At 38.5% G+C, this 19641-nt stretch overlaps 1 protein-coding gene across 1 annotated transcript in view; it reads left to right on the top strand.

Annotated features, from left to right (window-relative positions):
• The first annotated feature begins 1823 nt into the window (after positions 1 to 1823).
• Positions 1824 to 19641, top strand: part of Tmem232 (transmembrane protein 232) — a 237768-nt gene continuing 219950 nt past the window's right edge. Inside the window, exon 1 of the mRNA XM_038341007.2 lies at positions 1824 to 1942. Within this exon, the coding sequence (XP_038196935.2) occupies positions 1824 to 1942 (119 nt within the window). The remainder of the gene's footprint in view (positions 1943 to 19641) is intronic.

The raw sequence follows: 19641 nt of genomic DNA on the forward strand, positions 1-19641 counted from the left end.
GCTGAGACCTAAAATGCAGTTCCAGATACGCCACCCTTTGAACACTTTTTCCCCCTGTACCTTTTTCTGTCCATGTGTTAATGAACCTAAATACATTATATTTTAGCTTGAGCATCTCAGGTGTGTTTCGGGTATATGCAACATTCCACCAATGGGCTAACTCGTGAGCTTCCGGGGCGGGAGGGGGCGTGCCCTGCCTTCTTTGGGAGATAATCGTTACGTAGGTTACTTGAACGTACCATCGCAATAATTTTGTATCACGTTAAAACCTTGTCAACTTTGCAGCACTTATTAGATTTATCAGATGAACTCAGCTGCTTATTTCCGCTTGTGGGCTGTCTGTGAAAATCATATTCGTGTTGATATGAATTTGAATTTTTTTTTCTGGGTGTCTTTGAAGGTGGAAATGCCCAATTTTAATATTGGTAGCTGTTAAATAGAATATACTCCTAACACATGAATTCTGCTTGGAGTAGCTTGTATTCTACACTAAATTGAACCTCATTCTTGATGACATCACCCCAAGTTGCTCCGCAAAGTCTGCTGACTTAGGAATTTGCTTCCGCGTTCTAAAGGATGTGGATGGTTGGAAGTAAGCCTTGCCATATAGCGATAGCAATAGAAGACCACAGTTTACGTTTGTGAGACGTTTTGTGCCAGATACTGTCTCATCACCCCTCAGTGCCGCTTCCCATTCGTCTCCATCCTGTGCCGTGCCTTCAGCTCCAATTTGACTTGGCTAACCAAAAGCACAAGCAGATGATGGGACCGGAGCTGGAGGCGAGTGAAGCCTAGTCTGCAGGCTTCTTTGAGAACAGCCTCAAGCAGATTGCACTTCTCAGCCAAAGGACACAGTTTTAATTAAACTCCTCTCTCCTACAGTCCCTCGTTCTGTGACTTTCTTCCAGAGTGGTCCCGAGACTTTGCAGCATTTATTTGACTGTCCACTCTGTTTTTGTTAGACCCTAAGAACATCCTCTTGTTTATAACTGTCCATGGTTTTAGAAGGAATACCTTCAGTTACTCTATTTTTGTGTACTTTGTTTTCTGTCAAACTATTAAACGATACGAAGGATTAGCTTTTGAATTTGTCTTAGAAGTTATCTTAGAAATGAAAAATAGTTCAGTATGAATGTGATCGACTTATTTCTTTACTCTCATTTTTGCATTAGATATTCCACTAAACATAAACAGTGTCCCCTATTTGTTTATACATCCATAAAAATACACTCAGGTATTTTTCAAAAGGAAGCAAAAGATGGGTAGTAGGGATAGATGAGAAAGCATAACCCAAATGATCAAAAGGCAGGAATATAAACAGATGCTAACACATTGTCTCTGAAAAAACCCAGTAAGCATGACGGACAGTCACCAGCATTTAGCAGAAAGCCTGCTATATGCTAGTCTCTGTTGTGAACAACTGATGTATTCCATGCTGCTCCCGTCTTAGACACAGGACAGGGCTGCTCTCCTTGCTTACATGACGAATCCAGCACAGAACAGGGACGCAAACCCCACTGGCCATGGATAGCCCACTTGCCTAGCCAGCTGTGCTGTTCCAGAAGTGGTTTTGCAAATAAGACTTCCATTATAATAGACACAAATCATGTGAATGGATAAGCTTGCATAGTGACGTAATAGAAAACATTGGGTTTGGGTGTGTTAGATTTGATCCCTAAAAGTCAGTTTAAATTACCCCCCCCCCATATGCCTGGTTTTCTTCTTGATACATTCTATAAGTTTTGCACATGATTTGTTAATTTGTATTATATTGTATTTTAATTGAGAATGTGCATTTTTCTACAGGTTTCTGATCTGTAACTATGCCGGTTCACAAGTCACCTGTGATCAATAAGTTTGGAGTAATATCTTCCACTTATCATGAAGAACTCTTGAAATCTAATTCTGAAAGTGCTAACAGAAAGAAGAGTCACAAGCCAAGGTAAGTTTGAGATTTTATGCTATTTTATGTTGGGCTTCTAATTTATTATAGATAACTTTGAAAGTTTAAAAACTGTGAAATTTGCCCCCCCCCCCTTTTTTTCTTTTCTGGTCTTGTTTGGTTCTATCCCAGGTCTCTGGGCCATCAGTCTCTGGTTCCTGATGCTCCCGGCAGTGTCAGGAGTGATATTTATGAACATGAAGCTTGGTCGTCTTGTGAGACTCCTAATAGTGGGAGCAGGGGCTGTCTCTGACTCTTTGGCCTGCTTTTGAGACTCTTTTCCTCCTGCTGGGCTGCCTCATCTAGCCTTAATACATTGAGAGGTACCTATTTTTTATTTTTTTATTATTTTTATTGAGCTGTCTATTTTTCTCTGCTCCCCTTCCTTCCCCCCCACTCCCTTTCTACTCTTTCTCGTGATCTCCATGCTTCCAATTTACTCAGGAGATCTTGTCTTTTTCTACTTCCCATGTAGATTAGATGGAGAGGTACTTCTTCTTCTTCTTCTTCTTCTTCTTCTTCTTCTTCTTCTTCTTCTTCTTCTTCTTCTTCTTCTTCTTCTTCTTCTTCTTCTTCTTCTTCTTCTCTTCCTCCTCCTCCTCCTCCTCCTCCTCCTCCTCCTCCTCCTCGTCGTCGTCATCATCATCATCATCATTATTATATCTTGAGATGCCTTGCTTGGCTGATATCCCCTGGAGGCCTGCCTTTTTCTGAAGGGAAGTGGAGAAGGACTGGATGTTGGAGGAGGAGGTATGGGGAAGGGACTGGCAGGAGAGGAGGAAGAGAAACCTTCAGTCAGGATGTGATAGATGAGAAGAGAATAATTAAAAAATTGTGAAATTATAAAAAAACCAAACCCCACAGATTTGTAACTTGAGATAAAAATGTGAAAGATTAATATTTTCCAATTAGTTTCATGTATTAAGCTAGCATATATTGCAAAAAGTTATGAATTATACATATTTTATTTGAAATAAACATTTTCTGCATTTTCATATAATTTAAATTGCTGCCAGATTCATGAAATGCTCGAGCAAAAACTTTTAATAATGACAATTTTAGTTACCTTTAGTCTTTTGCTTTTAAATTTAGACAGAATAGAATTTTCCAATTTAAAAAATTATTGGGATAACGTTTCTGAAGTGAATGCAAGTGCAGTCTAGGAAAGAGCTGTTGCTAAGACTTTATAATCATAAGAAGTGACTTTTTCCTATGTTTATTTAATTTTTTTCAGTTGTTGTGGTTCTGGTTTTGTTCTAAAATCATACTAATCTGTATAAAAATGAGGGGAGGTTTATCTATCAAAACACCATAGTGATATAGTCAATATTGTACCAATACACCAGATAAGTAAGTAAAAATGATTGGTGTATCTCAACCATCAAAGGCACTGGAAACGGAAACAATAGGCCCGAGTGATGCTGACTTAGCAATCTTTTTACTCTTAGAAACCCAGCCAGCAGAGGAAAAGTCATTTGTATGAAGATGATTACATTTAAAACTGCAAGTTTTCCAGAGCTTAATATAGTAATGGCCAAATAAATAAAGTACATATAACAACAGAATATATTGGAAATAGTTGTAAGACAAAAAATAAATTTATTTTGTCATATTTAAAGGAGGTTCACAAGAGACTGGATGTTTCTAACTTAATATGTATCTCACTAACTTGTTTTTATACATCTCATGCATGTCTAGTTTACTGGTGACTATAATTAACTTCAGATAACGTAAGGTCTCAGTAAGTGTGCAGCACCAATCGTACCTAGTTAATACAATTTGAAACGGCTATTCTTTAGCTTTTCTCCAGATCTGAGATACTCTCTTGTAGTCTCATCTTCTCACAAATCCATATCCCCAACACATTCAGAAAATCATTAAACTTTTCAGCTGTAGAAGCAAGCACATTGTGTCCCAGTTTTCCCTTTCTACTCTTACCAAATTGACATCGTCAAGATCACAGAGGCGTGCTAGGGGAGGGTCTAACATCTGCCTTGATGGTGATACAGTTGGAAATTAGCCTTACGTAGCAAAAACGATAATCTGAGAACGGATCATGCTGGTGACAAAATGGCAGGATCTCCTACTCAACTTATGCTAGTGGCTCCTCACCGAGACCCGTTTCCCCATTTGCTCACATTAATAAAATTTTCGTAGGATACACAGTGAAGCATTAAAGCACGCATCTCTCAGATCTCCTTGCTGTTAACGTGACTGTGGATGTGATCCCCAGAAGTGCCATGTTAGGAGGAGTTTTGTTATCGTTTAAGTAGAAACTTTTTTTGTCACTTCCTTTAAGTGGAAATTAGAACGTGACTGGGGCAGCTAGAGCCACAGAACGGAAAATGTGTATTGAGGACAACAAAGTGTGGACCTCCTGCACAGACACTCCGACCTAGATGGCATAGCTGGGGTCTCCTATCTGAAAAATGAATGTTTGTCTTGATTACAATAGTTTTGCCTCTTTCTATCAGTTAAACTCCTGCCTTTGCAAATGTGTTTCTAGGTTGTTTGCAACATTAATGTCTCTGTAACAAAGCCCCTAGCAACGCTTTACAGTCTCAGTTCATCTTTCTTCTCTTTCCAGATGACTTACTGATTACTTGACTGAATAAGACATTCACTTTTGGGCTTTGCACCAGTTGAATTAGTAGAGAATATTTACCTCTTACAGCCTTTTTTTTTCTGGGTTCTTACACATTCAAATGTATAGAAAAGAGACGTTTATATGCATTACTGACAAATAGTATACTCTGACTTATCCCCTGTTCCTAACACCTGGTTTTCTATTTGAACGGTCTAAATTTTGGTGTTCTCTAGCATAATGCCTTCTGATAGAAAGAAAATTAGAAAGCCCCTTGTCTTATTGCATTTTCTCCTTGGATGTTATTTCCATTATGCTTCTGTGAGTTTATTCCTGAGAAGTGATATTCTTGATCTCATCAGATAGTTCCTTGTGGCATCAGATTACCTCATGTGCAATGGAAAAGTCACATGTATTTAATATTTAAATTTTGCTTTAATTGATATTTTATACATATTACATATTGTGATAGTTTTATACTTGTGAAGCGCAAGTAATGTTCAAATCTGAATTCTCATCTTTGTTTTGTGCAGAAAGCTCTTAAATCCTTCATGATAGTTCTGAGGTACATAATTTTTAAAGCTATACTTACCTTACTATCCCGTAATGCATTAGAATTTATTCCTATCTCTGTGTTGATTGGTACCTGATAGTATCTTTCCCTATTCCCTTCCTTTCCCCCATTATAGACTTGATGGTCACTCTCAAATTCAAGGAGACAAACTATGTTAGCGTCTACATATAGCTGAAAATATACTTCAAAGTATATTTATAAAGCATATAAATTTATAAAGTATAAAATATTACTCCAATTAGCAGAATGTCCCTTAGCTACATCGTGTTGCTGAAAACAACAGGATTTTATTCTTTTAATGGCAGATTAACATTCCACTGTGTGCTTATATCACATTTCCTTTATTCAGTTATTCTAAAGTGGGTCTTCCTTTGGCTCCTGAAACTGCTGAGTTACTGGATAGTTCTGGATAGTTCTATTTTTAGCTTAGTTCTCTCTTGTTTCTTTGTTTCTAAGAATATTGACACTATTTCAATAATGACTATTCCAGTTTCTACTTTCACCCACAGTGAAAACAGTTTACTTTTCTTCATATTTCACTGATTTTTTATTTTGCCCCCCAAATCCCCTTTTTGTCAGGCTAAAGTGGCATATTGTTATGGTTGGGATTTCTGTTTCCCTGATTATTAGTGATGCTGAGAATTCTTTCTTCAAATTTGTTGGCTATTTATGTTTCTTCTTTTATTAAAAAATGAATATCTATCCAGATTATCTCTCCATCTTGTTGTTATGTTGCCTATACATATTGAAAAATATATTGAAGTATATTTTTCAACTATTGTTGAGCTGTTTGTGTTCCTTACACATTGCACATATCCGCTCTGGTCAAATGTCTCTTTTGCAAATATCTTATCCCTGTCTCCTGGCTCTGTTTTCAGCTTCTAATTCTTTTCTTTGTTGTTTCAAGTTGTAATCACTTCACCTCTATTGCTTTTGTTGTCTGTGTTTTGGGGATGTTATCCAAAAAAGTCTTTGTGTATACCAGTGTTTCCTTCGTATTTTCTCCCAGTATCTCATAAAGTACTACATTTAGTTCTTTGATCTATTTTGATTTTAGTTCTGTGTTTGTAGTCAACTTTTATCTTTGGCATATGGGTGTCCAGTTTCCCCAGTACTATTTATGGAGATTCTGTCTTTCCTTCAATATATGTTTTGGTATCTTTGTGAAAAATCATTTGACTGTAAGCACATGAAGATATTTCTGGGTTCTCTGTCCTGTGGATATGTGTATCAGTAGTTTTGAAAAATCATATGCATATGAATCTGTCATGTCATTTTGCTTTCAGTGAATAATGGGAGAAATGAAAAGGATGAAATATATGGGTGTCTTTTCTTTTTTAATTAAATATATCATTATTTATATATGTATATAATATATTTAGATCCAGCCTACCCCCCAATCCCTCTCCTCAATTCCTTCCCTATCCCTGATTCCTCTACTTTTCCCTGAAGGTCTGTCCTTTCTTAAGCAAAACATTTCAAGCAAAGTTTGTCTTTGTTATTTAAATACAGTTAATGAATTCAAATACAGTTACCCATTTAACTAAATCTCTTTGAGATCAATAGTAACATTTGAGGATAGATGATATTAAACTTCAGAAGTTTGGGTGTTTTAAACTGTGCTTTAGAGGAACAACCTTGAGAATCCTGTACTGTTACTAAAGTCAGAGGAGAAAGTTTGTAAATTCAAGAGCAAACATTTGAAAAGGAAAGCATTCTGAATATTCTTCTAAATGTCTTTTTGCTCAAAATTCAGTTTGTATTAACAACCTTTCCTTCCCATGTCGGCTTAGAATTCCATTTACTAGTCGCTGTTAAGTTGGAGGACCTACACTGTTAAAATGTTTACTAAGACTGCATTGTGATGTGGGAGGGTCTCCTATCTGATGATTTCATTGGTTAATTAATAAAGAAACTGCTTGGCCTGATAGGTCAGAACATAGGTGGGTGGAGTAGACAGAACAGGATGCTGGGAGTGAGGCAGATACCTCGGGCCATCACCATGCCTCTCCTCTCTGGGACAGTCTCCATGAAGCCAGCCACCAGGTCAGACGTGCTGAATCCTTCCTGGTAAGACACCACCACCTTGTGGTGCTACACAGATTATTAGAAATGGGTTGATCAAAATGTGAGAGTTAGCCAGTAAGGAGGCTAGAAACTAATGGGCCAGACAGTGTTTAAAAGAATACAATTGGTGTGTTGTTATTTCGGGGTATAAGCTAGCCAGACGGCCGGGAGCCGGATGGGAATGCAGTCTGCTGCTCCCCTCACTACAGCATTGTGAATTTAAAATCTAAAGACATGTCAAAATGGAATTAAAGGCGAGTCCTTTTTGTTCTGGTTTTGTACCATAAAGCCCGTTGGACACACACAGTGTGAAGATGCTGCAGTCACTTGCACAAGTCAAGTGTGACAGAAGGTATTTCCAGTGTCTGATTTCAGAAGTCCAGGCTAAGATCAGTGAGTCAAGCGTGACCAATTCAGGGGAGTTCTGTGTTCACACTGCTGTGCACTCCATATCACTGACTCGACTACTTATTTATCCTCTTCAAGTTAATCAATCTGTCCCAGAGATCCTGCTGCACCTACATGCATCATGGCTGCAGCAAGGGGCAGACCTCTTTTATCCCATGGGCACTTATGATTTTTAGGAGAAGCAGTATTCAATAATTTGAAATTGCTATCTGAGGTAGTTTGCATGTAATTGCCCCCATTGTTGATGTGGGATGCCCCTCTGTGTGTTGTGAATATATTTTATTACCATTGGTTAATACAGAAGCTGCTTTGGCCTGTGGCAGGGTAGAATATAGCTAGGTAGGAAATCCAAGCAGAGAAACGGGGAGGGGAGGGAAACTAGCAGCTGCTGGAGGAGTAAGCGCCAGAGCATTACCAGTAAGCCATGGGGCACATGGTGATGTGCAGACTATTAGAAATGTGTTGATTGATATATAGAGCTAGCCAGTAAGAAGCCTGAGCCATTGGTCAAATAATTATAATTAATATTAAGCCTCCAAATGATTATTTTATAAGTGGCTGTGAGAACTGGTGGGCAGGAGAGAAATCAGTTCAGCAAAACCAGACAGGACAGAATGAAAGTCTCCAGCTACATTTGGTGCCCAGTGTGGTACATGAACCCATGACCCTGAGATTAAGAGTCTCATGCTATACAGACTGAGCATGGTCTCCATGTTTAAAGTTTCTTCTTCCCAGAGATGGTCCTTCAGGGTTCCTGCTTCATGATAAAGTCCATCAGACCATCTTACCTTTAGGAAAGTTCAGCAGTCATTTTTCTGTGGGTCCTGAATATCCAGTTCACACACACACACACACAAAAACTCAAAAAGTCCAGGCAAGAGCAGTTTCTTGCCCAAATGGCTAGTAAACTCCATAAGGTACCTCTTTGATGCCCATCTTCCTCTTGAAGTAATTGATGCTGCTAGAAGCAGACATGTCTCATTGTTGAGAAAAGTCTAAGTTCTTAAAACATTTTAAGTGCCATATTCTATAGGTCTTTGAAAGGTTTGAAGAATATTTATCTATCTGAAATATATCTCTGTATATCTAGAAAGCCTAACAAGCATGACTATAAGTTTGACTATTATAGATGGATATCTATTAATATGTAATTTTAATTATACATTACATTTTTAAATGAGCTATATAAACATAATACCTTAAACAAGAGTAGAAATATACATATAAGAAAATTGACCTTAAATTTGTATCAATGAACCAAAGTCCATACCAATGTAATGTTGCGGGAGCTCCTTCTGCTCCTTTAGCCAATAGCTGCTGAGATACCAGCCCATTGAGGTGTGGTCTCTCCTTTAAAAAAGCAGCAACTGCCCTCTGCTTGCTCTCTGGCTTCTGGCTCCGCTTCAGGTGACTAGGCTCCCTTCCTGATTGCACAGAGGGCTGTTGTCTGGGATGGTGATCTGTAAGTTTTTCCCTTTTAAATAAATAACCATTCTATTAATCCTAATTCTAAACTGGTGTGGGATTGTTTATGATTTATGCCTTCATACCCAAATGTTTGATTTTAGGATACCCCCCCTTGGCTGCCTGCCGCCAGCTCAGCTTGGCACCAGCCCTCCCTCAGCTGCGGCCTGTGCCTTGTGCGTGGAGATAGAGTTTAATATAAATTATCATGCAGTGGCTTTTCTTGCTGTAATTATATATATATATTTTTTTTTAAAATATATTTAATTATATATATATATGTTTTTTCGAGACAGGGTTTCCCTGTAGTTTCTAGAGCCTGTCCTGGAACTAGCTCTTGTAGACCAGGCTGGCCTCGAACTCAGAGATCCGCCTGCCTCTGCCTCCCGAGTGCTGGGATTAAAGGCGTGCGCCACCACCACCCGGCTTTCTGAGTCATTTTTAAATCTCTTTTGCAAGCACGGTGCTTGGAGAAACTCTGTCACGTGGTGGCCATACAGGGCTTCTGGGTTGCTCTTCACTACCCCTGAATTCTGGGTTTCTGGTTCCACGTATGGAATTGATTTAATTACATTTACTTTGTTGAGCAACTCACATTTCCCAGTTTTTAACAAATACTAAGGCGGACACTGAAACAGGACCCCGTTTTCGTCACCTTTGCAGCCGTTCTAGTCGCAACTTGGCAACAGCGCCACCTGCTGGATAATAGGTAATATATCCGTTTTTGTTTCCAATGTAAATTTTACTGCTTTGTTTACTAATACAACGGATTATATCATGCAAGGTTTATATGATTATGGGGATACCTTAATTTACTTGTTACTAGGTTTAAGTTTTATTTTCCATATTCTATCATTAGGGAAGAATATGGCACTTGTAAGAACGATACAATCTCTACGGACTAATAATGAACAACTAGTTGAAAGGATTAAAATTATTGAAAATCAGAGGTTATTTGAACAAGTGGATCCTATGATAGACAAAATTGACTCCATATCCAAGGGTACTAGGAAGTTACCTGAAAGTGTTCAGGCTGTTGAATTTGAGGTTCAGACGTTATCACAAAGTTTTGATAAAGTAACAGTCAGAATGTACCTCCAAGATAGGAATTGTACATGAATATACAAGAAAAGTTTAAGGACATGTTATCTTTGAAGGAAAAAATTAAAACTTTGGAAACACAGGTACAGAATGGGGACCAAAAATTGATACCTTAGTGAAATCACTAGAAACACACACAGGTCAGGAGATTCAGGATTTAAGAGAGACAATGATAAAAAGATTTGAAAAGATGGAAGAAATTATTGGAGCTGGTGAACAGAGTAAGGAGGCACAAGGACAGGATACAATGCCACCACCAGCTATTAGAACTGGCTTACCCAGGGTTTTAGTGACATACCCTGTAATTTATTCTGACAAAGTGTTAACTTCTAAAGGCTCAAAGGGAGTCAAAGAAGCTAGATGGAAGCCAATAGAACTGAATGATCTAAAAGAAATTAAGCAAGCTGTCATTAATTATGGCTTACACTCTGCATTTGTTAAGGAAATGATAAGGACTTGGGCTTCTAATGTCAGAGCTACTCCCATGATTTCTTTCAGTTAATGTCTGCAGTTTTAGATGATGGACCTTCCTTGATGTTTGGAATTTATTTCAGAGAAGAATCCAAACATATGGAACAGCAAGGAAGAGCAAAAGGTGTGGAGGTTTCCCAAGATCAAACTCTTGGTATAGGAGCATATGCTGATCCACAGGTCCAAGCTCTTTACGATGAAGAAGTATTATGTCTATGTCACCAAGCAGCCTTAAATGCTTGGAATAGGATACAAGATCCAGCAAAAAGGATCGAATCATATACGAGGATTAGGCAGGTACAGAGATAACCCTTTATTGACTTTTTGCAAAGATTAATTAAGGCTCTGGACATAGGGGTAACAGACCCAGAAGCTAGACAAATACTTTTTGAATCTCTAGCTGTTGAAAATGCAAACATAGATTGCAAAAAGATAATTGGGCCTTTAAAGTCTAGATCAGCACCTATGGATGAATGGATTCAGCATATGATGAATGTTGAGACATTTAGCTATAATGATGAATCTTGGGTAGGAGAAGCAATTTCCAAAGCAATGAGGAGACATCAAACTGCCAGGTGTTTTAATTGTGGTAAATTATGACATCTGAAAAGGGATTGCAGGCAATGAACTTCTAGCAATAATATCTCCTCTGGGAATGACAAAAATAGGAGACCTTGGCCTTCGGGTATATGTAGGAGATGCAGTAAAGGCTGACATTGGTCCAATGAATGCAGGTCAACAACAGACAGACAAGGCAATCAAATACCATCGGGAAACCCCTTGAGGGGCCTCTCAAAGGCCACCAAGCCAACAGTGGCCCAGTCATTCCCAGTCACAATGAAGAACATGCCTCACCAAGAAAATTAAAAGCTCCAATTTCTGCTGTAAAAAGTAATACTGGTCTAAATGATGAATTACATGTGGAGGACGAGTCAAAAAATCCAGTAGGACAGAGTAAACTTATATTTTGGCAGACTTCTATTAATGATCAAAGACCAAAGGTAAGAGTTTGTATAAATGGCATTTTTATTGAAGGCTTATTAGACACAGGTGTGGATGTAAGTATCATTACTCCAGAATCTTGGCATCTGAATTGGCCTCTTCAAGAGGTAGATGTTCACTTCCTGGGAATTGGAACCCTATCTCATGTAAAACAAAGCACAAGATGGGTTGGATGCATAGGGACTGAAGGGCAAATAGGAAGACTAAGGCCATTTATAACCAATATTGTAATAAATTTATGGGGCTGTGACCTGCTACAGCAATGGAATACCCAGATTAACATTCCTGTACTTCCAGGAACTCATAATTCTGGGAAGGATATGATGAGGTATTATGCAAAAAGGTCACCAGCCATTCAGGCTGTACAAGAACATACAGCAAATAGCAAACCTCTAGAGGTACCAACAGCCCTACCTTTAAAATGGCTAACTGAGAAGCCAATATGGATCAAACAGTGGCCGCTAGCTGAAGATAAATTACAGGCTTTAGAACAGCTGGTACAAGAGCAACTAGATGCTCACCATATTGAGGAATCAACCAGCCCTTGGAATTCTCCTGTGTTTGTTGTAAAAAAGAAATCTGGTAAATGGAGAATGGTGACAGATCTAAGAGCTGTCAACAAGGTAATTCAACCTGTGGGCCCACTACAATATGGAATTCCTTTGCCTTCTCTATTACCAGAAGGATGGCTTCTTATAGTTATTGTTTGAAAGACTGTTTTTTCACTATACCTTTACAAGAAAAGAATAGAGAAAAATTTGCCTTTACAGTGCCTACTTATAATAATTCTCAGCCTACTAGGAGATACCAATGGACTGTCCTTCCACAGGGGATGCTTAATAGTCCCACATTGTGCCAATATTTTGTAAGCCATTGGAAATAATTCGTAAGCAATTTCCAAAGTCCATAATTTATTATTACATGGAGGACATTTTGTTATCTGATTCAAATAAAGATACTTTAGAAAGGATATTTGAAGAAGTAAAGAAAGTCTTGCCTAAATGGGGATTACAAATTGCCCCTGAAAAAATTCAAAGAGGAAATTCTATTAATTACCTAGGTTACAGAATAGGGTTAGAGAAAATTAAACGCAAAAGGCACAAATTAGGAGAGACTGGTTATAGACTCTTAATGACTTCCAAAGATTGTTAGGAGACATTTCCAGTCTAGATGGTGATAAAGATTTGAATAGTCCCAGAAAACTGACAGCTAAAGCAGAAAAGGAACTGACAATGATTGAGGAAAAATTACAGGAGGCACATGTGGATAGGGTGAACCCAAATCTTAGCTGCATCCTAGTCATATTGCCTTCCAGAATTTCTCCTACAGGGATTTTAATGCAGAGGGAAGATATTATTTTAGAGTGGATATTTATACCTAATAAACCAAGTAAAAAATTAAAAACTTATGTGGAAAAAGTCTCTGAATTAATTATAAAAGGTAAGCTGAGACTTCGTCAACTAACAGGTATAGACCTAGCAGAAATTATAGTGCCTTTTACTACTGAGGAAATAAAAAAGTTATGGGAAGAAAATGAACCATGGCAAAGAGCTTGTGCTATTTTTTTTGGAGAAATTAATAGCAACTATCCCAAAAGTGATAGATTTAACTTCATAAAGAGAACTTCTTGGATTCTTCCTAGAACTGTACATGATGCTCCAATAACTGGAGCCCATATGTTTTATACTGATGCAAATAAATCAGGGAAAGCAGGTTACAAATTGGAAGAATTGAGTAAGGTGGAACAAAGCCCTTATAATTCTGTCCAGAAGGCAGAATTATATGCCATTCTTATGGTGCTAAGGGACTTTAAAGAACCTCTTAATATAGTTACAGATTCACATTATGCAGAAAGAGTTATCTTGCATATTGAAACTGCTGAATTTATTCCAGATGACACAGAGTTGACTTCATTGTTTATCCAGGTACAAGACATAATTAGGAATAGGCTTTGTCCAATGTACATAACACACATCCGGTCCCATACGGGTCTGCCTGTTCCTCTAGCACAAAGTAACGCTGAAATTGACCAATTATTGATTGGAAGTGTGTTGCAGGCCTCAGAATTTCATAAAAAACATCACGTCAATAGAAAAGGCTTAAAGAAAGAGTTTTTCATTACATGGCAACAAGCTAAGGACGTTATAAAGAGATGTCCTACTTGTTCTTTCTATAATCAAACACCATTGCCTGCAGGAAGTAACCCAAAGGGTACTCAAAGGAATGAAATTTGGCAGATGGATGTGTTTCACTTTATGGAATTTGGTAAATTAAAATATGTACACCCCACCACAGACACATATTCAGGTTTTCGATGGGCTACTGCCCTGAGCTCAGAAAAGGCTGATTCAGTAATCACACATTTATTGGAAGTTATGGCCATCATGGGTATACCTGCACAAATAAAGACAATGGTTCAGCATATGTATCTAAGAAAATGAAACGCTTTTTTTATTATTATATAAAACACATTACAGGTATACCAAATAACCCTACAGGTCATGCAGTCATAGAAAGATCAAATTGTACTATAAAGGATATGCTGAACAAACAGAAAGGTACAGAAAATACCCTCAGAAATAGATTGCATAATTTTTTATTAACCTTGAATTTTCTTAATGCTAATGAGAAAGGAACAACAGTGGCAGAAAGACATTGGATAATGGAAAAGTCTGCTGAACTAAATCAACCGATTTATTTCAAAGATGTGCTGACCTCTCAATGGAAGCCAGGAGATGTGCTACGTTGGGGAAGGGGTTTTGCTCTTGTTTCCACAGGAGAAGAGAAATTGTGGATACCATCCAAATTAATGAAGGTTCGATTTGAAGAGGAGAAACCTCTTGGAAAGGTGAAATGACAGCTCATCCACAATAATGCTATTCATACAGGTGGTAAGAAAAACATATAAAATGGGGGCAGGGTTCTGTTCTTATCTCCACAGGAAAACATTCATCTTTGAAAAATTCAAGGGATCCTGGATGTTTGAATACTGACAGATGGAAAAATAACTGCCCAATAGGGACTATCAAGAAAACTGAATAGGTTCCGTAAGTAAAATATACTAAATCATATTTCTAAATTTATAGAGCTGGTTTTGGAGTTGGACTCTGGCTCAGTCCCTCTCTAATTCCAAGCCTGTTGTTAAGAGAAAAACCCAGAGTTTCTGGAGTTTCTGTCTCATGTCAAGAGCCATGATATGGAACAGAAAGAAATATGAGTTTAGAAAACATCTTTGCTTTTCTTCATATCTCTCATACTTTTCATTGAATATATCTATCATGCCTTTCATTGAATATATGTATGTCTGTATATGCCTATATGATTAATGTTTAAGTTTTCCACAATGAACAATGAGTTTTTCCTGCAGTGACATTTGAAGTTTCCAGGAAGAAGATGGGGCCCCATAACAACAACTCCACCTGGTTGATATGACGTCATGATACTGATAGCGCTACTACAAGACCTGTTTTGGGTACCAGCTGCACAAGACGGTTCCAACTTGGTTAGCTGAAATGGTGTACATCTTGTACAACATTCTGGCCAGACCTGCACAAAATACTCAGAGACTATTTTCAATTTTAAAAGACATTGATCTTGAAATTTAACTGTTGCGGGAGCTCCTTCCGCTCCTTCAGCCAATAGCTGCTGAGATACCAGCCCATTGAGGCGTGGTCTCTCCTTCTTTAAAAAAGCAGCAACTGCCCTCCGCTTGCTCTCTGGCTTCCGCTCCGCTTCTGGCGACTAGGCTCCCTTCCTGATTGTGCAGAGAGGGCTGTTGTCTGGGACGGTGATCTGTAAGTTTTTCCCCTTTAAATAAATAACCATTCTATTAATCGTAATTCCAAACTGGTGTAGGATTGTTTGTGATTTATGCCTTCATTTAACCATCATTTTACTTTCACAGGATCCCCCAGAAAGAACGTCGCCCCCATGACAGCTGGAAGTAATTCTAGAGAATGATGTCCCCTCTCCCAGTAAAGTTTGTCCTTGGGTTTAGGGACATTATTTAAGGGTTGATTATAATTAGTATACGGTTGAGGGCAGGGGCGTTGGGGGAGGAATTTTATAAGCTCAGGGATCTTTTCGAAAAAAAAAAGAATAAAAGGGATAATTGGATGATGGGATAATAGATTTATAATTGTGAGTTACTGTTTTTAGACAAATATATTGGTATCGATTCTTGTATATTGATACAAAGTTAAATTATATTGACTATTGTATGCATGCATGCTTCTTTCTACCTCTGTTTAAAAATTTTTTAATGTATTGATATATATATGTATATATATAGTATTGATATATGTATATTTACCATATTGCAGTATACACTTCTACCTCTGATTAAGATACTTAGATATTGTTTATGTATTGCTATATATTTACCATATTGCAATGCATATTTGTACATTGTTTATATTTGGAGGGTATATTGTCCTCATTTACTGCACAGTTGTTTATTGTCTTAGTCTTTAAGTTAGATAGGTATTGAGAATTATACAGATCAATAGTCATCTATGTTTGTCATTTATAATTAGACTAATCAGGCTCATTAGATACATAGAGATTATATTCAGTATAGATAGATAATCTTCAACCTCTTCAAAGAGCTGTAGAAAATGGCCTTTAATTTAACTCAGGGTTCCGTGGTAGTGAGACACAATTGCTCCTGGCAACACTGATCTATTCCTGAGAGAATGTTGAGCACCAAAGACACTCCATGTGGAATCTTTCTTCTTGGCAGAACTGGCCTTTGGGCAAAGAAATGCCCATACCTCAACCACTGACAGATACAGAGTATCCATAAATGGATAAAACAGGAGTGTCATATCCTGCGAAGACAGGGTAAGATAGTTTTGAAAAGTTTCTTGCCCTTGAAAATGGTATGTCAGTTACGATAGGCCTTAGCCAAAGTTGGTTGCTTCAACGCTGCAAATGTGACTTTGGGTGATTGTCCAGGTAGCTAGTTGTCTCTGTAATTTGTTGCATGTTTTGGAAGTTGTTTGAGTGCACTTCCTAATTACTCAGGTAACATTATTTCCCTTCTGAGATCTTCGATGGGGTTGAAGACTATATAAATGTAGTTACTTTCCTCTCATGACTTGGCCAAGTTATTTATTATACAAGACTTAAGCTAGTTAGAATAGGGTATTTGCACTTATTGTATATAATTTCGTAGTAGGTTTATAACTCTCTTACTTAAACAAAAGGGGGAGGTGTTGCGGGAGCTCCTTCTGCTCCTTCAGCCAATAGCTGCTGAGATACCAGCCCTTTGAGGCATGGTCTCTCCTTCTTTAAAAAAGCAGCAACTGCCCTCTGCTCACTCTCTGGCTTCTGGCTTCTGGCGACTAGGCTCCCTTCCTGATTGCACAGAGGGCTGTTGTCTGGGACGGTGATCTGTAAGTTTTTCCCCTTTAAATAAATAACCATTCTATTAATCATAATTCCAAACTGGTGTGGGATTGTTTATGATTTACGCCTTCAATGTAAAGTATTCATTTCCATATCATATCCCCCCTGCTTTTTTAGAAAGAGATTTAGTGTGACTATTAACCACTTCTAGTTAACCCCCTTTATGTTTAAAAACCACCTATGAGTGACTATATGTGATAATTGTCTTTCTGGGTCTGGGTTACCTCACTCAAAATAATGTTTTCTAGATCCATCCATTAGTCTGCACAATTCAAGATGTCATTTTTTCTGCTATGTAGTACTCCATTGTGTAAATGTACCACATTTTTTTTCCCATTCTTAGATCAAGGGGCATTTAGGTTGTTTCCAGGTTCTGGCTATGACAAACAAAGCTGCTATGAACATAGTTGAGCACATGTCCTTGTGGCACGATTGAGCATCCTTTGGATATATACCCAAAAGTGGTATTACTGGGTCTTGAGGAAGGGTGTTTCCTAATTTTCTGGGAAATCGCCACACTGACATCCAAAGGGGCTGTACCAGCTTGCATTCCCACCAGCAATATAGAAGTGTTCCCTTTCCCCCAGAACCTCTGCAGCATAAGTTGTCATCAGTGTTTTTGATCTTGGCCATTCTTACAGGTGTAAAATGGAGTCTCAGAGTTGCTTTAATTTGTATTTCTCTGATGACTAAGGATATTGAATATTTCCTTAAGTTTCTTTCAGCCATTTTAGATTCCTAAATCTCTGTTTAGGTCTGTACTCCATTTTTTTTTATTGGTTTATGTGTTCTTTTGGTGACCAATTTCTTGAGTTCTTTGTATATTCTGGAGATCAGCCCTCTGTCTGATGTGGGGTTAGTGAAGATCTTTTCCCATTCTGTAGGCTGTTGTTTTGTCTTGTTGACCATATCCTTTGCTTTCTAGAAGCTTTTCAGTTTCAGGAGGTCCCATTTATTAATTGTTTCTCTCAGTGTCTGGCTGCTGGGGTTATATTTAGGAAGTGGTCTCCTGTGCCAATGCATTCAAGTGTACTTCCCACTTTCTCTCCTCTGAGGTTCAGTGTGGCTGGCTTTATGTTGAGGTCTTTGATCCATTTGGACTTGAGTTTTGTGCATGGTGATAGATATGAGTCTATTTTCATTCTTCTACATGTTGATATCCAGTTATACCAGCACCATTTGTTAAATATGCTCTCTTTTTTTCCATTTGATATTTTTTGAAGAAGCTGTATCTTTTTATAGATGATGGACTGACTAGAATTCCAGTTCTGAGTAGGGGTCGGAATGTTGCAGGTGTGAAGGCTACTTACTGTATCTTAGCCTAGTTCTTGCCTCACGACAGCTGTGCTTGGTTCACCTCTGTGTCACAGTCTCCTGTGACTAGAAGAATGGTGGAATCTTAGAACTCAGCAGACCCTTAGCTTCTACCAACCCCAAAGCTCAGAGAACATCTTGGGCCCATAGAAAAGCTCCCCCATCTCCCTCTACTTGTTAGTGCACCACCAATGTATTTTAAATTTGTCTTGATTAATATGCTTTCTCACTTTTGTAAAACTATCAAACTTCATATGAAACTATTTCCACATCAGAACATGGGATTTGGGGTAACCTAAATCTGTGTTCATCCACGCATTTAAAATTGCTGGAGAAAGGATTTGACTGGGCCAGTTCAAGTCAGATTTATTCAGCAGTGGCCAGAGGGCACAGACATATGGGCCAAATATGGAACACCAGTCAGCAGGCATTTTGAATAACAGTTTTCTCTGTCAATTTACATATGCCTTGAATCCTACTTGTTAGTCTCCTAGATAGCTTTTTGTCATTTTTATTCTATTTTTTTTCCTCTCTTGGATTCATTCACACATCTCCTCTTGGCTTTTGTTTTCCTCTTAGGAATTTTCTACTTGAAACGTCTTGGCTTTAACTATCACTGACGCAGAGGGGAAATTAGATTTTTACTCGCGGGTTTTATCTCCTTTTCAATGCCTGCCTCATGAATATAATGTATGGCTGTCTCATAGGAACAAAACAAACCAGGCACATCTTGAGTAGTATAAATAACCTGCCTAAGTTCTTCCTGCCTGGTTCTCATGATGTTCTCATCCCATGCAGGCTTAAAATCTCGAGCCCATCTGCGTGCGCAGCTCACAATCTCCTTTCCCCCATTAGTCCTCAAGGCTTTTGGGTTTAGCTTTCTAGATTTTAGCTTGATTTCGCATGGCTTTCATTGGCTTCTGCCCAATCCCTCAACGCTGTGTGACTCTGAACCAAAAGTAGCAGAGAAAGGGCCGGGACTGGATAGTGTCCACTCTGCTGCCCTCCAGATCCCGTCCCTCTACTGTGGGTGTGCAAGTTCAAGCACCAGGCTTTTCCTGAATTGTCGATGGAAAACAGTCAGGTTTATAACTTACCCAGCACCAGGTTTATGCCAGCAAACAGGCAGGTGTTCTGGGCGACTGCGTTTTAAATTCCCGAGAGAGACGGTCTCTGTTTCAATAGATGGGAAACTGCAGCTCACCTATAGTGGGTCACTAGAGGGTGATAAATTCTCCACGGCATTTCGCTTCTCTTTCCTAGTATATCTCGTTAAGTGAAATGTTGCGGTGCGGTGCCGTGGTT

This window comes from Arvicola amphibius, chromosome 8, assembly GCF_903992535.2.
Source record: "Arvicola amphibius chromosome 8, mArvAmp1.2, whole genome shotgun sequence".
NCBI lineage: Eukaryota > Metazoa > Chordata > Mammalia > Rodentia > Cricetidae > Arvicola > Arvicola amphibius.